Raw genomic sequence first — 21,662 nt, 5'->3', positions numbered from 1 at the left:
TAAGAGGACATTAAGGATTTATGGCTAACACTCAGTGTTAAAAATTCACTAAATCGCTTTATGGAAATACATACATAAGGCTGAGTGTACCATTCAAAGATGCGTTTTAGATTTGTCTTTACTTTTCTTTAGGATCAGTACAGAGCTATTAATGTTATATACAAACAAATTACGAGAATCACCCTACGGTTTTTAAGCTTCGCCGAGATATACATTATTATTACTGTTATTCACGACCACTCCTCCTGTTACTAATGTCTTTTTTTGTGCTGTTAATTGCGCCAACTACGAAATGTTTATGATTTCCTTCTAATCAGGTACCTCCTATTTATAACCGATAAATACAATAAACATACTTGTATATGATATACCAAAATAGTACGTTATACTTAGTTCACTTTTTTCTAGTGAATTGGCCAACTTAAGTTCACCAATTGTTACAGGACACAGCTAGTTTTCTAAGGACCTAAAATTTCAAGAAGGCCGGCAATAATAGATTCTTTCTTTGTCCTGCATAGGTCAAGACATGTCATGTCTCTGTGAATGTGTGTATTTATCTGATTATGCCGAAGGCGCTATTGGAATTAATCTGAAATGAATTGTACGCATAAGGTCATCTGCTCATATTTCATTCAGTGGGTGAAAATATGAAGCCAGTTGACCATTCATTTGGCCTGTTTTCTTTCCACATCCTTCGCAAAAAGCCCCTCAAGAGTCAAAAGGACTGTTGAATCGAGACTTTCTCAGACTTCTATCAATGCAAAAGACATGCATGGACATGCACAACGAGAATTGCAAAATTCGATACGTCTAGCACAGCTACCAACGGCAGGAGATTCGCCACCCTGTATGTCATGGAATAGCTAAATGTGTTTATAACCCACCCACTTGCATTCTAGCAGTGTATGTGTTGTAGTGTATTCCTCGATATACAGATGGACCTTTATAGGTCCCGCCAGGTCTGCTAAGTCCTGCATCCTTGTTCCATGTGTAAAAAAAAAACTGCTTTCTATTTATCAGTGAAGTTCAACGTGACTTTGTCTGAGTTTGATTTTTGCCGTCGTTGTATTCCCTAGAAGAAATGCTCCAGCTGAATCGAAATGAACAGCCATTTATAACGGCCCGATTCTTCATGTTGTTACTTATCCATTTTGAAGAGTAAATGCTGGTCTCTGACGAATTCTCCAAAATTACGATCCGATGTTTAACTGTAGTGACCGTTCTACGAACTTGTTCCTATAATAGAGCTGGGAGACAATTGCAAACTTGTTAATTTTATGGGCTTACTAATCGGATAGATTATTGATAATTCGCCCTAGGACATTAGGAATGCCGACTTTTTACAGTTAGCATAGCCTGCCTAATGATTATTAACTCTGGACAGTCGCTGTTGAGGTATCGTCAGCTTCTTTTATATCTAGATTTGAGAATTCTAGTCATGGATTGCAGTGCAAAACAACCCTCAACAACAGCACCCGAGGAATGCTGGGTAAACATATGACGTTATTATGAACCATCTAGCTTTCTTTCGGCTTTTGCCTATGATGACTCTATCATCCCTTTAAAGCCTAACTTGGAAACTTGAGTAGACCACTGATTCGTTCGTCCGTGAACCAGAAAATGATTACAATTGTCGTAGCTCTGAATTAGCTACTTAAATAATTAATAACTTACGTAATACGTTTGATTGTCAATACCAATGTTTCGTTCAACCTTTCGTTGCGGTCAAATGAAGCGAGGCTTAATGGCAGTGTCGTCAGAGTTTTTACAATACATACTGTTGGGATGTCCCGTACAAATTGCAGTTTCTAGCTAGGTAGGCCATTAACATTTTGTCCCATGTCCCAAGATTCGTATTGGCAACGCCGACTAGATATGATTCTATGATAAATTTGCGGACGATCAAAATGCATATCATGAAAATAGACTCCTAACAAAAATAAGCATTTTTCATACGTATTTAAAGGTGTGCGGGGGCATTAAGTATCGTACGTCTATCTAGTCGTTGCTAGACCTTGAAAATCAAATTACTCATATTTGATAATGGATTCTTCCTAAACTACTAAAGTAGATGGCGCTCAATATTTCATTAGTGTAGTTTAAACATATTTATGCTTTAGTATTCAGGACCTCTTTAACTGAAGTGTTTATCTGCAGCTGCTGTCCCATGTCTGCGGCCTAGTCGGTACGCAAACCAACTGCAGTAGCTCGGTAGATTCGTTCTGATCGCTCTAGCGCGCACCGAAAATTCAGAGTTCTTTCGTGTCTACAACCGTAAACGGCAAAAGTCTGGACTATGAGATTCGGGTTGACAACCTGTGTTCCATCGACCATTCATAGGATGACCGATTCCCAGACAATGTTTAATTTCGAAACTTTGCATCGTTCGAGATCAAAGGTTTGTTACGTCCTATTTTATGCGGTCCGTATCCTGCGTCCGCAGTAATGTTGAACCATATAGATGTAAAGCAAGACTAAATATATTTAGAACCTTTGATCGAGGTGGTCTTCTTAAAGGTAAATGTTCTAGTGGGCAAAGACCATGGTCATATCAATAAATGTGTCATAGAGTTGTTTTTTTTATAGGGCAGTTTTTTTCTATCGATATGAGATAACGTCCATGTATACGATTATCTAGGAAAAATTTTTTTCAGTAGAATTGCGGTTATAATGATTGTGTTTTTGTACTAACATTGACTCAGACCGGATTGGATCAGCTCATCTCCTTACGCATTGATTGCTATACTTTGTTGTTGTCGGTCCTAAATCTTCTTGTACGATCTTTTTACATAAAGCAATCGACAAAGGGGGATGGTTTGGAAAAAATTTAGTACGTCACCGATTATAACCAATTACGCTACGTCATTCATAAAGTCCTTTGCCTGCTAATTTGTTTACATATTGTTTAATTACAAATTGTTTAAATAATTTGAGAAGGCTCTATTTATTTCGGGCGGTTCCGCTAAAGTATTATTTATAGTATGACAAATAGTATACTGTTTAGCCAAAAGGCTCACTCGTTCTTATGGAAATGTGAAGAACGTTCCCTTGAAGACCAGGATAAGCAACAGAACGCTGTACCGCGGACTAAGCATTCATCGTCACCCACTGTATCCCCATGGATGATGCACGTTTTTTACGTGTACCTAACGAGCTCTACTAAAATCCCAACACGAAAAGTTGTTTATATTGACAAATCTACAATTCAGTTTATCAAGCCTGTGACCCAGCGGCAAGCATGTTATTCACGAATCGCTCTGCGCTGCATCAACAATATTAATGCAAATGTTCGTGTATAATTTGGATATTGTTGGCATTAGTATTATAAACGCCGACACAAGCATCAATAACAAAAACAATTATGCTATGATGATGTTTGTTGCAGTGTTGAGATATTCTCATCATAATTCAAGATCACCGAAAATATCTAACATTTTAAAAATTTTCAAGATTGCAAAAAAAAAAAATAGATTCATTATTTGATGATGTTATCATTATTTGAGATGACGTTACAGAAATTATTATATAGTTTGTACAGGATAACTTTTAACTTGAAAAAGTTATTTGATTAAATAGAGAAACCGTACAGTTGGAACAATTTTGGTTTGCTTCACGAAGATCATCCAGGCATTGAGTGCATTGACATAGCTCAACAGACGAATCCTACGTATTTTCGGAGTTTGTATTTTTTTACCGGCTGTTTGAAAGATAGACTAATTGTCGTGAACATTCAATCTTAGAAGTCGTACACAAAGACTACTCCACAGGTCCCCTTCATTTATCATATTTCTTTTTAAGTGGAATTAAATGCGCCATGATTATTAGCCTGAAGTTGTGACTCGACTTTTGAGAAGAGAGACGCAGTTTCTCAGTATTCGCTTAGTATCTTCGCTGGCCCTGCACCTAACGTTATTGGGAAGAAGGGAATACGTCATGCAGTCGAAAATTTGAATCCATCAAAACATGTACGCGGTAAGTTATTGTCTACACAACTACATGATTTAATATACTTAAAGCATAACGACTTCACATTTAGCTGACATTTGGAACCCGTCCAGAAACCCTGACGATGACTTTCTCACACGGTCATTTCTACAATGACAACTATTTACGCCTACAGCCTACAGCACAACTAGCTATCTTCTTCGCCAAGGACATCTTACTATCCGTACCGAATCGAGAACTAGCGATCGAGGAGAGATTTAAAGAAGGCCTGCTCCGGCCCGTCGAGATTTCGATACCGATGCAATTTAAGAAAAAATTACGTTTTAAATCTGCTAAATTTCCGTCAGCCCAAATCAGCTCGAGCGCCTTTACAACAATGTCTGGTTTACAAGCACCGCTCTGAGCACACGGTTTTCGTAGACAATCTGCTGTGCTCAAGTTCGTAAATCAAGGCTGCATATACTAGAATATATATATTTTCTATTTCTATGAAGTGATTAATATAAATATAGCAAGTGATCTTTGCAGTGGCCGAAACATCATGAGTGCCAAAGTGAAGTTGCTCGTAGAGAATGCATTAACAATAGTTCTATTGATTATTGGCAAATGTGTCCCATATCGTATTCCACGATTTGAAAGTTTTTTGGGAAGTTGCCTTAAAGAATCACGAATGCAACTGGACGCAAACGATACTTGTTGGTAAGAAATGCACCGTTGAATGCATCATTGAACCAGCTAGGTTTATTACCAGGTCTCGGTTCGAACCCGGGCATAGACACACTTCGTTTCATGTTGGGAGCCAGCCGTCTGATGGAATGCCAATCGGCGATACCGTACGTAAACCTCGAGATAAAGAGGGTCATCACAAACAGATTGATGGGTTTGTTTGCGGGCAGCGGCATACGATCTCATGGCTGGCTGGTTTACAGCCACAGAAATGTTTTTTTTTTGCTGGCTAAATAACGCCTTTCCATTATGGCCGCTAATTTCATTTGGCATTTGATCGAAGCTTGTTGTAGAATACTTTATTCCTGCTTGGCTCTGTCATATGTCTGCATGCGTTTGAAGAGCTTCAAGATGGCATTCGTTGAGAGATCTTGCTGACTTAACTAATGCCTAAAATTGATACGGATAACCAAGACATTTGAACGAGTTTAGGAGAGTCGAAGTATACGATAAGTTCGCATTGATATGCGCAATAAAGAGTAGTACCAGTATGTCACACCCAAAGCAATACAACGCATGAAGCAGTAGGGAACAACAGCAAAGCGTATATCTTCTTGCTATAAAGTGGATTGTCAGGGGAATTCGTACAGCGAACGAAATGGATGAGCAAAATACGAATCTTGTATTGAAACTGAAACATCCAATCGTAAGAAAGTTGGGAGGGGAGCACTGTTTTTCCCCTTTCGGCCTAGAACAGCAATACCAGGCCAAACCAAGGCCCATAAATAGCGCGTCCATATACACAACGTTGTCTGGTAGTAAGCTCTAGATATTTACGTGTTCCGAAGAGTTATTTAGTCAAGAGCACGACAGTGGTACGAGTCTAGGGAATACTTTAATGCACACAATCAGAACAAATCCCTACGGTGCTTAATTCTGCTTAATCATTCCCTTGACTTCCCCACTAATTCGAAACCTGACGTAGAATCCCTTTGTATGAATGAGTGTAATAAATCTGGGGCTGACTTAGCTGGGAAACGTTATTTGCTTCTTTATTAGGGTACCCGCAAAGGGAACGATAGGATTCTTTCGTAATGTGGTCATTCCATAGAATTCCGCACTCTTTAGATAGTAATAGTAGTAGGCATCGCGAATGAACAGAATTATAGTGTGCATTGTGTATACTCATTAGACAGCGCTTGTACTGATGCCTGCGCTATTTTACTATAAAGCTCGTAAAATTCATCTGTAGCACGTTTTATGATAGCATTCGAACAACACCTCACAGAAGGTGACGTAATCCTAACGTTTAGTAACATGCTTCTTCCATTGAGGAGATATAGTATGATTAGTAGCAAGTAATGCTTATTATCATATTTAATTGTATAATTAAAGTATCATTATTTACATATGATGCTAGATATTCAATAATACGATCGTATAAATATACACTACTATATATCACAGGATCAATGATGATTGTTCATTTGTATAACCTTAGGCTGTAGAATTCATAGGCTTGAAAAACTGAAAGTTTTCGGTATAGTCTTCCACGGTTCTTTTCAGTCACTGTCTCTTATCGCTACCGTGCTGAAAAATTTATTGTCTATTTCAGCAAACTTCTGCTTCCGCCTGCTGAAACAGTTGAGTCCAAAACGGGACCCCTCCGACCCTTGATGAGCACTGGGCTGTCGGCAAGGAAATAAACTAATAGGTTTCTTGCCGTACGATGAAGGCTCAGAGGACGCTCCAAGAAAGAGGCATTCGCTGGACTGAGTAGTTAGAGATTCCCTGCTGTGAAGTTCTTTTAATTTATATTTGCCTCTTAAGCTACGACTGGGGCCACTTTGCGGGCGAATAGGCAAGGCGCTTTCATAAAAGGAAGGCGGCTTGAGTTCCTGATTGCACAAAATGCGCTCAACACTTCTTTGTATCCTCCTGTGATGTGCGAGGTAAACCTGGTACCGCATACGGAGGTAAGCAGTCCGAGATAAGGGAATTTGTTAACGTACCACAGAAAAAATTCGACAAGCGACAGTATATTGCCAGCCATGATCCTGTCTTCTTTTTGAATTTTGTGGCCTTCGTCTTATTCAGGTTAACCGTTAATTTTAGTTCCGTTATACCCATGTAAAGTTTAGCTAGAGCTTGTCGCGCTTAAAATCTGTTAAGGTCGAAGGATTACCAAGTCATTCATTATCGTAAAGGATAACCTCAACCAAATTTGTTCATCCCCTTATTCGATCACGAATATTTCTCAGTGAGACTGTGAAGAGCTTAGATTATCACCTTGGACAAGGCTCTTCCTTTTTGGGAAGGTGTTATTTAATTTTTATATCGTCCCTCTATAAAATCGTAGCCAGCAGGGGGAGAATATTTCACGGTGCACACACGTACGTCAAGGTATAAAGAACCAGATTTCTGCGTGCAGAGTCGAATGAATAAACAAATATTGTCCATAGGGGGCTTGCTGGTGTTTTGAGTGCATTATGTTAGTCATCAGGAGACTTCATGTTGTCTTCAGCGAGCGCTTTCTCCGAAATCCATTCTGTTCCTTTGGTATAGCTTTCCTGCTTTCTAAAAAGGCAGACAATATTTTAGCCAATTTACCGGCGAGCATTCTGTAGCATGCGCTCCTTCTAGCGATTCCACGCCATGAAGATGGCAGATTTAGCTTACCTTTGCCTTTAGGAATCACCAATAACGATGTATGCTTCCGCCGAGCATGTAGACGATCAGGAGTACAGTTCAGTAAGAAACCAAAACAAAGGCACGTTTGAGGTGTTTATCCTGGACCCCGTCCGGGCATGCTGCCTTGTTATTCTGCAGGTTCCCGAAAGCCTGCAGAACTTTTGGCGTCATGAACCTTTCTTCGAGTAGGCTGGGTTCTGTCTTGAATTCCGCATCACCGATCAGAGAAAACAATGGCATATCATGTGAAATCATATAATTTTCTAGAACATACCAACTTATTAAACGTACGGTCGATCCACAGCGTGCTACGTGGCTGCTTTTGCTATTTGCAGAGTTTCTGTTATGTAACGTACGTTATTCAGCAGATAACCTTAAGCGCTGCGGTCAGACGGCGAGCTGCTAGCTATACGTTAGCAGCTCACCGTATTAGCTTAGTATATATGTTAGCAGCTCTGAACGCATCAAGCAAGACGACCGAGGTTATCCAATCAGGTTCTGTATTGTTATTGTCGACAGGGCATACGACTGATTTCGATGAGGTGTTGTGCATAGCTCTGTGTGATGGCATGAGCTACTTGGATGACTTTGTGTACCTGCTACAAGAAATTATCCACATCTACACTAGGCGGCAAAAATTGGTTCTGGAGGCCCGGGATGGCCCAACAGCTGTAGTCCGCAAACGTATTTCGAAGCGCTCATCTGCAGCTTGAGTCGAGGCGCGAGTCACTAGTTATGAGTAAGGGAAGGTCAAAGAGAGCAGCAAGTTCTTCTAAATCGCTAATGAACTTCTCTATTTGCACGTATCTCGACTCTGATGGAGGCGGATACCAGCTCCTACGATGCAAATGCATGGACCACTCAATGCGATAACGTTATTTATAGCTAATCTTGGTGAAAGGTTACCTAATTCATGTTTATAAAACACAGATACCTATCATAAGCCACCATTCGTTCGAGCTGGGTATTTCATGGCGTCGAAGCTGAGAAGATCAAGTTGGCAAGTCAACCAGTTATCCGTCAGTATGAGAATATCGACCCTTTTCCGAGCTGTCAGCTCAAGAAGCGTTAATATTGCAGGACCCTTGCAAGTCCGTTAGGCAGCTCTCAGCATCTCGTCCAATCTGGTCGCGTGCTCCTGGATCAATTCTGTTACGTCTGGTTACGATAACGTTGGTAAGTGCCACCGTGTCCTGAGAGTGCTGTACAAGTGGACACCGCTGCGAGGACTTAACTCACAAATCTTTAATCGTAAGCACTTGTAACAGAAAAGGGTAGCTCTTCGAGTCCGTTGACTCGACGGTGAATACGCTGCTGACGATATTAAATCATGCAGAGATTACGTCACCGCCTTAAAAGAATCATTTCTATTGAGGATCTGCTGAGGGACTCAGCTAGCGCCATAAACACGATAATCCCTGATTCGACAAATCAAATCACAGTGATATATAGGTTGTAACCAATATGGCTAAGGGAAAACTTGCACTATTATCATATTCTCCTGAACATACTACTTGACAAACTAAAAAATCGTATGGAGACATGGTGCTGCAACAAAGAGCTCCTGAAAAAGGTGCAGCTTCCTTCTCTCAGAACGCCAAGTCGCCTACAGATCGATACAAGCCAACAAATAACCAAAACATATATACTATATTTATCATATCTATTGGGCAAAATCCCAACACACGTTGATTTTGTCCAGACTACAGTAGTACAGATAGAAGCAAGAGGCGTTCTATGGTTAGGCATATAAACAATTAAATTTCATTCTTTCATTAAGATTTTATAGCTTCTAGCCGATATTATAGATTATTATACATAAGGAAATGGCCAACCATCAGGCCAATTGTTTCGCAACGACAAGCCTGAAAAAAATCATCAATTCAATTGTAGAATTAATTACTTAATTATTGCGATTTATTTAAGTTGCTGTAATTGCCCTGAAGTTTAATGACAGATTAAATAAACGTTGAAGAATCTCGAGCCAGTATGTGCTACCGATATCCTGTATTTCTTTTTTACTGTATGCTAATCTTTAATTTTTGTTAATTGCTTTTAGGTGACCGAATCGTCTCGTCACGGCGACGGAGAGTGCGCAGTTCTGGATTGCCATTTATCAAATTTGGAACAACTTTCTTTTTTCTAAACCTAGTATGTTCAGATAACTTGCTCGATTCAATTGTACGATAATTATTTTTTACCATATCTGTCAGCTGAGCTGATGCTAGATCGAGGATTTTCGAATCTGAGACTCGTTCGGTTTGAATATTTGAATTGTATTTAATCGAGAACGTCTTGGGGTTAATCGGCGGACCGATACTTTGTGCACCGATAAGCGCCGAAGATGCTCGCTTTTTGCGTGTGCAAGCCTCTGAACCGTTTCAGCCGTGAAAGTTGTTAGCAGAATCGGCAACAGAGCTACGCCTGCTTTTTTTCGAACTTCATCCGTGGATTAAGTTTACGTCGCTTGTAACGTCGCTCGGAAACTATCTTTAGCCCTATTTGTAAACCCTTGAAAAGTAGGTCTTGAAAATGAAACACCAACAACAAAACACAACCACTGGAACAGCTGCCTCAACCCAAAAGTGGGCAAAAAAGGGAACGAGAATCCTACAGTAGAAGCTCTACATTCAAAACGATCTTGTCCCCTATGTGTGGACTGCACGGCCTCAGCCATGCTGCACGCTGAACAGTTGGTAAGACAGATCCGCAAACTAAGGCAGCTCTGTAGTTTGCCTGCAGCAAGCTTATTAAGCGGACAATTTTTGAAATATTGCCGCTTGAAAACGAAATCATGCCATACATTATGTTCCAGCTGCACCGGGTTTAAGCTTAACAAGGCGACATGGAAATCTTCAAGAATAAGCCGATGCGCCCTTAAAAGATAAAACGTGAACCTGTCTGAACAGAAGGAAGCAACCCGTGTTGTGACTTCGTCAACAAAGACAGTACTGGTTGTGTGCGACTTGATTTGCAAGACCCTCAGACCGGTCTTGCGAGAGCTCCGCCTTGGAAACCACTTATCGCGGTACCTATAGTTACAAAAATAAATATAAATAATGCGATAAGCAACAAAAATAAGCGCTTCGAGATTCTGCTGTTTTCGTACGGGTAAGCTAGAGGACGAATTCATAGCCGCAGTTAAGTCGTCTACTATTAATCTGGAAAAGCTACACCCAGGGTCAGAGCTGCATGTTCTGTCGAACTGTAAGGCCGCTAGTGAAATGTCTGCCCGAAGGGAAACTCAGTTAAAGTATGCCTTTCGCTTTTGCGCTTTTCGTCATTAAGAGTGACTGATACAGTTATAAGGATGATGTAGCTAAGAAAATCGCTTATAACATCGTAAGACGAATCAAACCTTTTTTAGGGCGAGGATCTAGAGAATTTGGAGGGGAAGTCTGCAGACAAATCGCAGGGACATGTCTGCGCCGGTGACCCGCCGCTTTGATATTACCGCAGCTTCCGTTATCATTGACGATCAAAGGCTTCTTAAACCCAGCTCTAATTACGCTAAAGGCCCAGACCAGACCCAGGAGCAGCACCAAACCTCGCAATCAAATGGTGAGCACGCTCTCGGAGCAAAGGCCAAGGTTAGAGCCGCAAGAACGCTAAAGGTCATTTAGTAGAACTGTATGAACGTCCCCATATTAGCGCTACTCAACCCGACAGCGTGGGATACAATCGATCTCTTGTACACACAGAGACCCGGGCAATCGGTTCGTTCGACTTATCGAAATCTTGCTTCGTCTACTGCTGTGCACAAGAAGGAATAGATCTTAGCCGCCCTACGGGCGAAGTCTCGACATTTTGCAATCACGAAGTTGGGGCTTTATTCTGCGCCATTGGAAGCATTGCTCATCAGGAAACATAAACCTTAACTGCGTAAATTAGACTCAAAGAAGCTCATTAGGTCCCTCAGCGCCAAACTCAGTGGATGTTGATATCTATTTGCATTATCTTGTTGACGTTTTGCGATCTTCGATTCGTCTCACGAGATATCGGCCATGCTTTGATCAGAATTGCAACCTCGTCTGCCTGGCCCAGGATGTATATAGGCTACTGGGGGTACTGCAACCGGCAGCGGAGCCACTGGCCTCAATGTTTAAAGTGATCTACCGAAAGACGTACGGATCACAGCATAAGAAATATTTGGCTATTATCATTAAAGAAATCGAGACTCAGCCACATAAGTGGCTTGGCTACGCCAGGCCTGAAACGTGTGCCATCGCCTCATTAGTGCTCATCGATTCTTCCCTGGGAATCTCAGCGCTATGTGCACTATATGCGCTATAAACCGACGACGGGCGGACGTGTCAGCGCCATACTGGGCTGCTATGTTCAACGAACGTCTTTGTTTCGGACTGCTCCGTCTTCCTAGGCTGAATGCAATGCTTTTAGCTATCTCAAAAGGCAAAGGCGATCCAAACTAATCGACATCGTGGCGCAGGCTCTTGTATCTGCTGGAAAATAGACTAAACGTATTCTCCGAGAATGTGAGTGGGTTACCTAAGGAGCAACATGGATTCACGAGCATTTGAACGAAAAGGCATGTACGATCCCAGCCGCCGGTATCAAACGAATTTTAAGTAGCTCTCGGCAATACGCCTACCCAGACTTTGACAGAGGTTTGTAGACTTCAAAGGTACCTTCAAAAATGCTCCAAAGAATATAGCCTCAAGTACGCTCACCGAAGTCGGCGTTCTTGCAAACGTGCTTAACTTAATGCCAGCGATGCAGTTCTTTTTTTAGTCACCCCAACGTGCAGGAGGCCCTAGCCAGGCTACATTCTCCGGTTTCGGGATTGACTCTGACCATTAACCTATTCAAAAGCAAGACAATGAAATTCAGGAGAGGTGGCAGCGCATATACAGCTCAATATGCCAAAAGGCTACAAACGTGTAAAGAACGCTTTCTGATAAAAATGAATAAATAGGTTTGATTGGTTGGTATTCAGATGTGACTAGTTAGAGGGCTTTAGCAGGGTTTTCCACCAATGTACCATTTGCAAAATCCACAGCTGAAGCTGAAAGTCTATATACTATATATTAGACGAGCCAACTTTTCTAACGCCGCCTTGTTGATAATAGTGACTATAATTAAATGCTGTATACTTTGCACGCATTTAAGTTTGAAGTATAACGCCATTATGATTTCTGGTATTTTTATAGCCTAGATTTCAATTTATTTGATTATACGAAAACAGTATGTAACCCTCATGATCTGTTTTTGCAAGTGTCAGAGTAAAATATATAATAGAACCACGTATTGAAAAGTATAGCATAATCGGTAAAAGCTTTCCTCGTCAAGACTAATTGGGGCAATGTTAGCGGAACCAAAATTGAATATTTAACGCTAAGTATTTTTTTCATAAATTCACTATTACTCATATACAGGGTTCCACAGACCGTTACGTTTTATACGACGTTTTATAGACTACTTGGTACTCTTATTTTCTTTCATCGTTTATGTACCATATTCAGATGTTTGCTTTTTGTTTCAAAACAGGAGACGAAAGGGAAAGTTTCATAAGCATGTACCTTAAAAAAAAAAAAAAAAAAAAGCAAAATCCTAACTTGAATCTTAAGGAACTAATGGAATCTTGAGCGATACTTAGAGCCTCTTCCAAAAATTTTACACAGATTATTTTAATTTTGTCTCTTTCGCAATTATACAGTACTGTTTATACGATAGACAAAGAAAAGCTATTGGTCAGATGAGCAAACCTTGCTAAGTTTTCTCTGGGCCGGTTGTGTGTACCACCTTGTAGCTACCAGTCTGACCTATTTATTAACCTTAGTCAGATTATAACGGACAATGACATGCCTGTATTGAACCGTTATTTTATACAACTAATCCAAATATACATAATTATGAAACAAAATTATACTATGGAAGGGAAGAGTTTGCGAGGAATGTCCTAGCCTTAATTTTCTCTTCCGTCTTAACAGCTGTCCTTAGCGGTCATATTATCTAATTTTTCCTATACAGACATGAAAAAAAGCCTATATAGTCTCTTCTGACATAGTCCCTGGCATTATCTGCCACTACTTTTTATTGTGTTGCGATATGTCCGTGAGTTTCCAACAAGCGTTTTCAACCTTTCCTTTTCGTACGTATACGTTTAGGGAGGCAAACAGCTATAGCTGACACTTATCTAGTACGCGTGTTAACAATTAAATATAATTCTTGAGTATTAACGCTATTGACTTCTTTTTTTTTTCTGTAATATAAGTAACGTTTAAATAAATGGAAACGTCGATGGAAAAATTGTAAAATTGTCCCGTCACCCAATAACATGGTCAGAAGCCCCGAGAAAGGGGGCATTACGTACATAATATGAATGGCTCTGTACGAATGAATGCGTAGAACATTTAAATCGTAATTCTGTGAAACGGAAGCGTTTCCATTAAATGTTAACTGTTGGCTATATTATAAGCAACGAGTGAGCCTGGGGGTGGACGTATCTTGCCTAGACTGCTAGTAGAACAGATCACTGATTAATTTTTATTAAAAACGATGTAAATGTTTACGTCCGAAATTTCAACTAGTTCGTAACTGAAGACGGTATCTTTTACTAAAGCTAGCTCGTTTATCGCGTACTTGCTTTTTCAAACGTATATAATACATCCGTTTTTCGCATAAGGCCTTTTTCTCAGAAGATCAAATGGGCCTACCATTTGCTTTATTAAAAAAAAACGCTCAGCACGAGAGTGTAATGTAATGTATGTTGGAAATCTTCAAAAAAGTAAAATATATCGAGCGTACACTGCAATAGCATCTAATAGAGTGACTGAACAGAATGGCTTCAAACTACAGCTCAATAGATAGAGTACCATATTCTCATCTTTCTCTGTCGGGTTTTTCATCGTTTAATTGCGCAGACCGATATCTATATATTTTATGTCAACTGCCCTGAGAATAGCGCCCTGCGAATTATAGTAAAGCTCTTTATTCTGTTATAATAGATTACGGATCGAGTGTGAAAAATGTCTCTGATACGAACTAAACCTTACGCTCAGGAATATAAATGTAGTTTCAGCAAAATTTATATTGCTCCCCTTTGCCCAGTAAATTCCTGAAAAGACTGCTTCTGATGAAACCTTTCCTCAATCCAGAAATCGTAACCGGAGATTTTCATAGGAATATTACCTACTTAGATGCTATGATACTTCGTCATAAAGGCTAGTCGTTTATGAGTCCACGGCTTTCCCTGAAATATTTCAAATACATGAGTTGTATTTTTTTTTTTTTGCTTCAGATCATTTTCGTAACCGATTCCAGCCAGTTGTACCTTCCGGCGACAGTTATATTACAGAAGATATTTCAAATATAGCCAAATAGTAAAATGTTGGGATTATTCAGTAGTGGTTGTTCTATATGCTTAATATATGTAACGCGAGGATGACCTGATAACACATTGGCTGTTATCAGTTTTGTGTTACAACTAGAGTTACATTCAGATCAGCTATATATAACCGAAGTCATCTAAGCGTCAAGCACTTCTGCGGTGCAATGGCTAAAGATACACAGGATGGACCGGAACAAGGTTATTGGCATGACAGGTCAATATCATTTTCGGCAATCTTGCCTTCTTGAGACTTGTGGATGTTTTTTCTTCACTTGACAATTCCGCTTCAGGATATCGGCTATTTGGAAAGCTTCGCTCATCGTATTGACCAGTTGCCAACACGTACAAGTGTTTCATCTCGCTTACGTCGTAGCACACGTCGCATAGGATTAGATACAATTCAGAACCCACTCATCATAAGTACTAAGATGGCAGTTAGATAGGCAATTAGGAATCGATGTGCCGTATGTTTAACTTGTGTATCATGACTTACCAGTTCCCCTTTACGTGAGCTAGTAAGCTTTGGATCAACGTGACACATTACTCCAGTTACCATTGCTCTAAGTACCCTTTTCATTTTTTTTAGCTATAGTTATTCTTTCGTAAGCACATAAGTCTCAAACATAAAACAAAATAAAAAAATATTTATATGACGGGTGACAAGAAGAGGGAAAATACAATCCTATTAAACATGAGACAGTGTGTATTACATATAATTTTAAAATAACTAATAGCGGCGTCCATTCAGCTTGTAGATGTGGGATATCTATGCGTCTTCGCCGAAGACCTAATAACACATTTCTAGCTCTAAAAAACTATAGCATTATAGACTTGAGAAGCTAGTTCCTTGATTCTGCTGATGAATGTAAAACATGCTTACGAATTAAAAAAAGAAAATTTAAGATCTATATTGATATAAAATAAAAGATTAGAAGCCCCGATTAAAAACTGACTACATTAATAATTTGACTAATATTAATAAAATTAATATTTTGACTAGAGAACGCGACAAATATAAAATACTAACAAGTTCGACGAAAAGGAAGTTAAAACATGAGAGGGAAGTTAAATCTGTTATCTGCAGGGAGGCACTATGCAAAACCTGCTTTACGTTTTAATACTATCACTCTTATGAGTAAACCTTAGTTTCGCTTAACGTCTCTGGGAGATAGCCCAATATACGGAAAGAACTGAGATATGAGTGGGCTATGCACGTACACCGTTAAACTGTTATTCAATCTTGTTTTTCTGTTCTATTTGTATTATTCCCTTTCTATAGGCACTGTTTTCCGTCGAGCTAACAATCGTGGAGGCGGTATTGTCGAGCAACATAACGGGTACGTGTCGTCTCGAAACGGGTGCCAGATTACCCATCGACGACTTCATAAAAGTCACTGCTGCGAGATGCTATCGATACATGCATGAGAAGTCCTTCGTACCCGACACGCGGTTAACGTGAGTACTAAGATGGCCAATTATGTCCATATTACCTGAATGCTTTAGGAGCTAATTCTTGTTCAGCTATAACCTCGGGTAAAAGTAGGCCTACAGTGACAGATAACATAGATTTATAGTTGAAGAGAGAATAAGCTTCCAATTGAGTAAAACGTTCTCTTTAAATCAATTGGATGCTTTCAATTTTCAGCGCATTTTTACCTAACTATAATATATTCTTTCCTAGGTTTAGTCCTACATTGTTCTTGACTGTAACCATACTTTTATTTCACCCTGTATGCTCTTGTATACGTACGTGATCTATGCACAATTATACTTCCCTTCACAAAAATCATACAAAAAAATAAACTGATTCAGTTTTTTTACTTTCATAGCCGTAGTTATTTTATATTTGTATAAATGTCGCATATCTTACCCCTAGGCAAGAGCCATCGCGCGCTTATAATAACAAGCCGTTATCTCCAGTACAGCGGTTTGATGGCAAGGGTAAAAAGCTGTAATTTTTAGTACTAGCGTTCAATGCAGATAATTTCTCGTACATTTTGTTCTGTCAATGGCCGAAATACGCATAACAGATTGTCTTTAACAGCCTGCATCCATTACTTTTTGCCTCCCGACATAAATATGCGTGCATGTTTCGTTTCGTATATTCGAAAGACAAGTTTTTTGGGAGAGCCCTGCTTGTCTTATTACAAACGAGTATTGCACCTATTTTTACAGTACAGAAAACGATCCAACTAGGTCTTCGTTCTCCTAATATTTATACGATTAAGGTGTTTTATTAGAAACACACGGAAATATATAAAGACTTACAAGGCATGGTTTCAACGGACGTTAATCGATGATATGCGTTTTAGTATATGAAGTTCTCGAGTAGAATAATAGATTTAATGTTTGCTACCACGCGAAAATATCATTGGATTTACACAACATGGGATACCAGTAAATAACGAGATAATCAAAAGTTCTAGTTTAACGTAAAGTTTGCTACATTTTTTTCTTGCTAAAGCCATGGTCTAAATTGAGAAAAAAAAAAAAGCTATAGGATAACGTTTCACAACGAAGGCGGACCTTCATCTAATGAATCTAACTTATTTAAGCATATCATCTCAGAAACGTCCGTATCAGCCGGTGAGTCTTCGCTAAAGCAAAGTAAACCTTCGAATTCGTTACATGCCAAAACGATTGTAACCCTTCCACTTGACAGCAGGATAAATTATTTTATTCTTGTTAGCTTAAAATGAAAAAAAAAAAGTTATCGAAATCAGTGTAATATCATCGGAATCGTAAAATTGGTTGGCTGTAATAATTAGGGACTTATGCATCAAAGCTAACAGACATAATATATAAGCAGAATTATTAAGAAATGGCTAATTACAGCGCCTCATCAATCATCAATTATAGTGTACTTTTTTTGTTTCGGCCTTTCAGCTTTTGCGGTGACCGACTCTGCGATGGAGCTTGCCAAAACAGCACGCTTTGCTATGAACACCGTGGCATTGAGGCAGTTAAAAGCTCGAACGAGAGTGGCCTCGTGTATAATACGTTTGCGCAGTCCTTTAACGCCCTTAAATGGGAAGGCTGCGCCCAGGAAGCGCAGAAATGTTGCCTGGAGCAGCTCGCCACTAGCATGGCTAATAATTTGGGTAGATTTTTGAATTAGCCTAGGCAAGATAGAGTGTTAATTGTTATAGAACATATGTTACTGTTCGGTTTTTTACCTTTATTTTTTGTCTGTTGATGACTAAATACAGAATGTAGTTCAAAAGCTCTCAAGTCCTGTCCGTGTCGTTCTATCACAGCATTTTGCCTCGCGTCGGGTGGCAAAGGTAACATTTTCGACGTTTGTTTTTTTTTTTTTTTTTTTTTTTTTTTAATATTTCTAATGCCAAATCACACGATGCAATCCAGTACATTTGCTTCGCATTAGTAGTGGATATTACGGCTACGAGGTCTAGACTAACTAGCAGTCATCATCTAAAGGTAGCGCAAAGCGATCCTGGACGAATTTTAAAATTCAAAAGTGAAGATGCTAACAAGCCATTTTAGCTAGTACTTTAAGGTGAAGATTCTCTGTCACCTATCGCTATATAGAGTCGTGTAGGAAACTTGCGGCCTCGACCAAAAGCAGATAATTCGTTTGAAGAACAAGAGAAACGCTTCCCAATGGCGTGTGGCACATGGTTATAAGCAAACGAAAAATAAAAAATAGCCAACAAAAATCTGCCATTTTTTTTTCATCCATATATATTTCGGTTGCTCGGCAAATTGTAAGATACCGCTAGTAGCAATTCAGGTTTTATCGGTAAAAAAGAACCGTTTTACTTCTCTGTTGAAAAACAGGCCGCCGTAAGTGAGGAGCAAGTTAGAAGTGACGCAGTCCTACAGAGCCTTTTGCGTTCACAACCTTTAAATCGACATCTATGTTACGAGACATACTTCCAAAAGCCGAAACATAGTATTATTTCTGCTTTATTTATCTGCTGACTAAGAGTTCAACTACTATTCTAGACAGAGCAGCTAGAAATAAAACAATGCGTCAGAGTTGTCTCCATGCCTAACCAGGACAACGAAGACTATATGCACATGCTGCTAATAAAAGTTTCGACGCTGTACCACAAATTTTTGGCCTGATTGCAAACATACTAAAACAATATATATTGAAATACGATGAAGTAGACATGGCGTATTAAAAAGAGCAACGAGGACGTTGTACTCAGCGCATAGATGTTACGACAGATGGTTTTACTACTCTATCCCACGTTTTTCGATTATGTTCGTTCTATGTCTCCTTTGAACTATCTTAATAGACATAGTGTATCTTGACGTTCTTGGGCGATTTATGTCTTTATTTTGACTCTTGTCTTGTTGACTATTAATTGGAGATGCAAAAGGCGAGAACCGGATCACTCAGCATCAGGAGAGAACTGCGGCTCTAATCGGATGACTCTTTTTATCCGTTTCTTTGGGACGACTGGCGATGCGGTCAGAGAGAATAGTAACTGGGCGGGGTGACACGATGAGTTGATAGGGGCTGGTTTTTATGAAGCAAGTGAAAAATGGCTAAGCGAAGGGGGTCCCTCAACTTCAAAAGGCGGAAATGACTGCTTCGGTCCTATTCCTTAGCAATAGTCATCGAGACGTCAAGTGGCAATTTGAGGCGCCATTTCGTACCGTCGTAGACCTCAGGAAAAATGTTTGTTTATTTGGGATCATAGTGAAAAGAGATGTCTGTACCCATAACAACGATATATAGTTACTGCGTTGCAATGCATGGATGCTGGGGCAGAGTCATTGTAAGTTTACAGCAGCTGCTGCTGCACAAAAGTACGGGTACAGCGTATGATAGGCGACCATTTTACATCGCTAAAATTCATCTGTACTGCTTCAGTCACATCAATAAGCGAGCGTTACGAGCGATTCCTATATTCGCATCTGAACTGTTTCCAAACGAAAACTATATCTCTGCTATGAAATATTTGAAGGTAAGTGGCACCATGAAAAAATAATTAGAAGCACCTTTGGGTTCCGAATTTAAAAGAAGGCTAGGAAGATTTTGCCCGTCATAGTAGACTATTTCGAATTTCCATACACGTCCGATTCATGTTGAGCGGTCATCGGAGATAGAAGTTAACCTGGTTTATATTTAGATTTATTTCTGCCACCGTGTATTTTTTCATAATCTAGCTAGGAGCTACACATCTAAGAGTTCAGAACATTTAGCAGTAATATTGGAATTCATACGGCTATCTTGCTTAGCCTCTCATGTCGTGGTTCACTAATTTTGTCAAATCAATTTTATTGAAATTGGTCAACTGTCGATAAATCATCAGCATCCACATAGATTCAAACTTGAATGCCCTCTAAATATATTACTCAGATAAAATTATGGGGCCTATAATATATTATTAATTTTTTCGAAGATTTCAGCTAGAACGTCGTATCCGCACTTCGTAGTTAAATACGCTGAGCACAGTGTGGCTAAAAAGTTTATGGCGTTTACGGATGCTAATTTTTTTTATATAAAACACTCTTGTCCTATATTCTATTAAGCATGAGCCTACGAGACGTGGCAAAATGGGGCCGAATTTTTATTTGTGTAAACACAATGCGGGTTTCAAAAGCAAACATTGAGATTCAACTACTTGAGTGCATTATGTGTAGACGCAGCATTGGCTACCGATTCTCAACGACCAACACTCAAAATAAGCAAATCAATGAACACGCAGGATAATTTTTAAGAATGACGATAATACGTATATTAACTTTTATGTGCCTTTTTTTCATTTAGTAAACAAATACAAAGTGTAGGCCCTCGAGAAATTAGTCAAACCGAATGTTGCTACTTTGACTGGGTCGTCGTCAAGACATCGCTTGATGTCGGTGGGAGGGAACAGAAGGAAAAGAGAGAGGAAGTTCCAATGAATTGTCACATATCTCAATTAATCGCAGTTCTACGGCTTGTTCAGTCTAGAAAACCCGCCACTTGTCCAGTAAATAGGTGAAATGACGTCTTCAGCGTTCTCTATCGTTGCCCTGCAGTTGGTCGCAGCTTAAGTTGGCATTGCTCAAGAAAAACGATCTGTTTTCCACGCCCTTACTCGAAATCTATATATTATAGGCGCTATGGTCTTGGTTTAAACTTGTTACAACAGATGTAATTAATTGCCTAGCGGGACAGCTGCGGTTACTGCTATTGTTTATAAACGAAAGTATGCCATCTAATCTGTAATTAATTGTATTTGGTAGAAAAACTTGGCGGCAAAACATTTTCTTTTATAGATTATGCTTAAACCTAACAGAAAGGCATCCAGATATAATTGAACTATGGAGGATATGCGAGTTCACATATGCTTCTTTCGTTCACAATGCAACTAGGCATAGGGTCCTCTTTCGTGAGTCTTCTGTTGTTTACCATTACTTCTTGCTGACCAACGTTCGACTGACCTGTAATGGCTTAACGAAAGTCATGAGCAAACGTTTATTCAACACCACTCCTTTGATTGAAGAGCAAAACAATTCGTGTTTTTATTGTTTGGGTTGTTGTCGCGTAAAGTTGATTCCACTTAGCAGTGGTCTACATGATCTGCTAATAGAAGACTACAAGATTTATTTAGACAGGTCAAGAAAGGTTAAACGAAAAAAACATTAAGATAGGAATTCTATTAAAGGTGATAACCGGTCCTGAAATGCTGATCTTATCAATGTCACTCTAGCGAACTTCCAGAGAAATATAAGTACCTAGCTTAGTTATAGTGATGCAGCCCAATTGTATAACTTTTTTTGAGAATTACAGGCAGCTCTAAGGATGGCCTGTTTTGCCCAGCAACGTGGGACGGCTGGTCCTGTTGGAAGGACACTGCAAATGGGACAACAGTATCTCAGTTTTGCCATGACCATGTCTATCAACTCACAAAAAAATCATTCTGCGAAAGTAAGTATATTTCTTGACATAATTTTGTTGATGTTTTTTTAATTTGGGTTGAGTTGCAAGGTGCATACGATAGATTAAAATGTATTTCCGATCTATCTAATTGATTATTGTACAGAAGGTTAA

The 21,662-nt window shown here is 39.5% G+C and overlaps 1 protein-coding gene across 10 annotated transcripts in view; it reads left to right on the top strand.

Moving 5' to 3' along the window:
- Nucleotides 1–21,662, top strand: part of LOC111248418 (calcitonin gene-related peptide type 1 receptor-like) — a 146,427-nt gene that overhangs the window by 100,002 nt on the left and 24,763 nt on the right. For all 10 annotated transcript variants that reach the window (XR_015319546.1, XR_015319545.1, XM_086978057.1 and 7 more), the window contains 4 exons: nt 9,362–9,453; nt 15,930–16,105; nt 17,537–17,751; nt 21,402–21,539. Coding sequence is in view for 8 of the 10 variants with exons in the window: in XM_086978057.1 (XP_086834183.1) it covers nt 9,362–9,453; nt 15,930–16,105; nt 17,537–17,751; nt 21,402–21,539 (621 nt within the window). In the remaining 2 variants the exon portion in view is untranslated. The remainder of the gene's footprint in view (nt 1–9,361; nt 9,454–15,929; nt 16,106–17,536; nt 17,752–21,401; nt 21,540–21,662) is intronic.

This window comes from Varroa destructor, unplaced genomic scaffold, assembly GCF_002443255.2.
Source record: "Varroa destructor unplaced genomic scaffold, Vdes_3.0 BEIS01000001.1, whole genome shotgun sequence".
NCBI classification, from domain to species: Eukaryota; Metazoa; Arthropoda; class Arachnida; order Mesostigmata; family Varroidae; genus Varroa; species Varroa destructor.
Note: the sequence above shows the minus strand (reverse complement) of the source record. Positions and strands in the feature narration are given on the sequence as shown.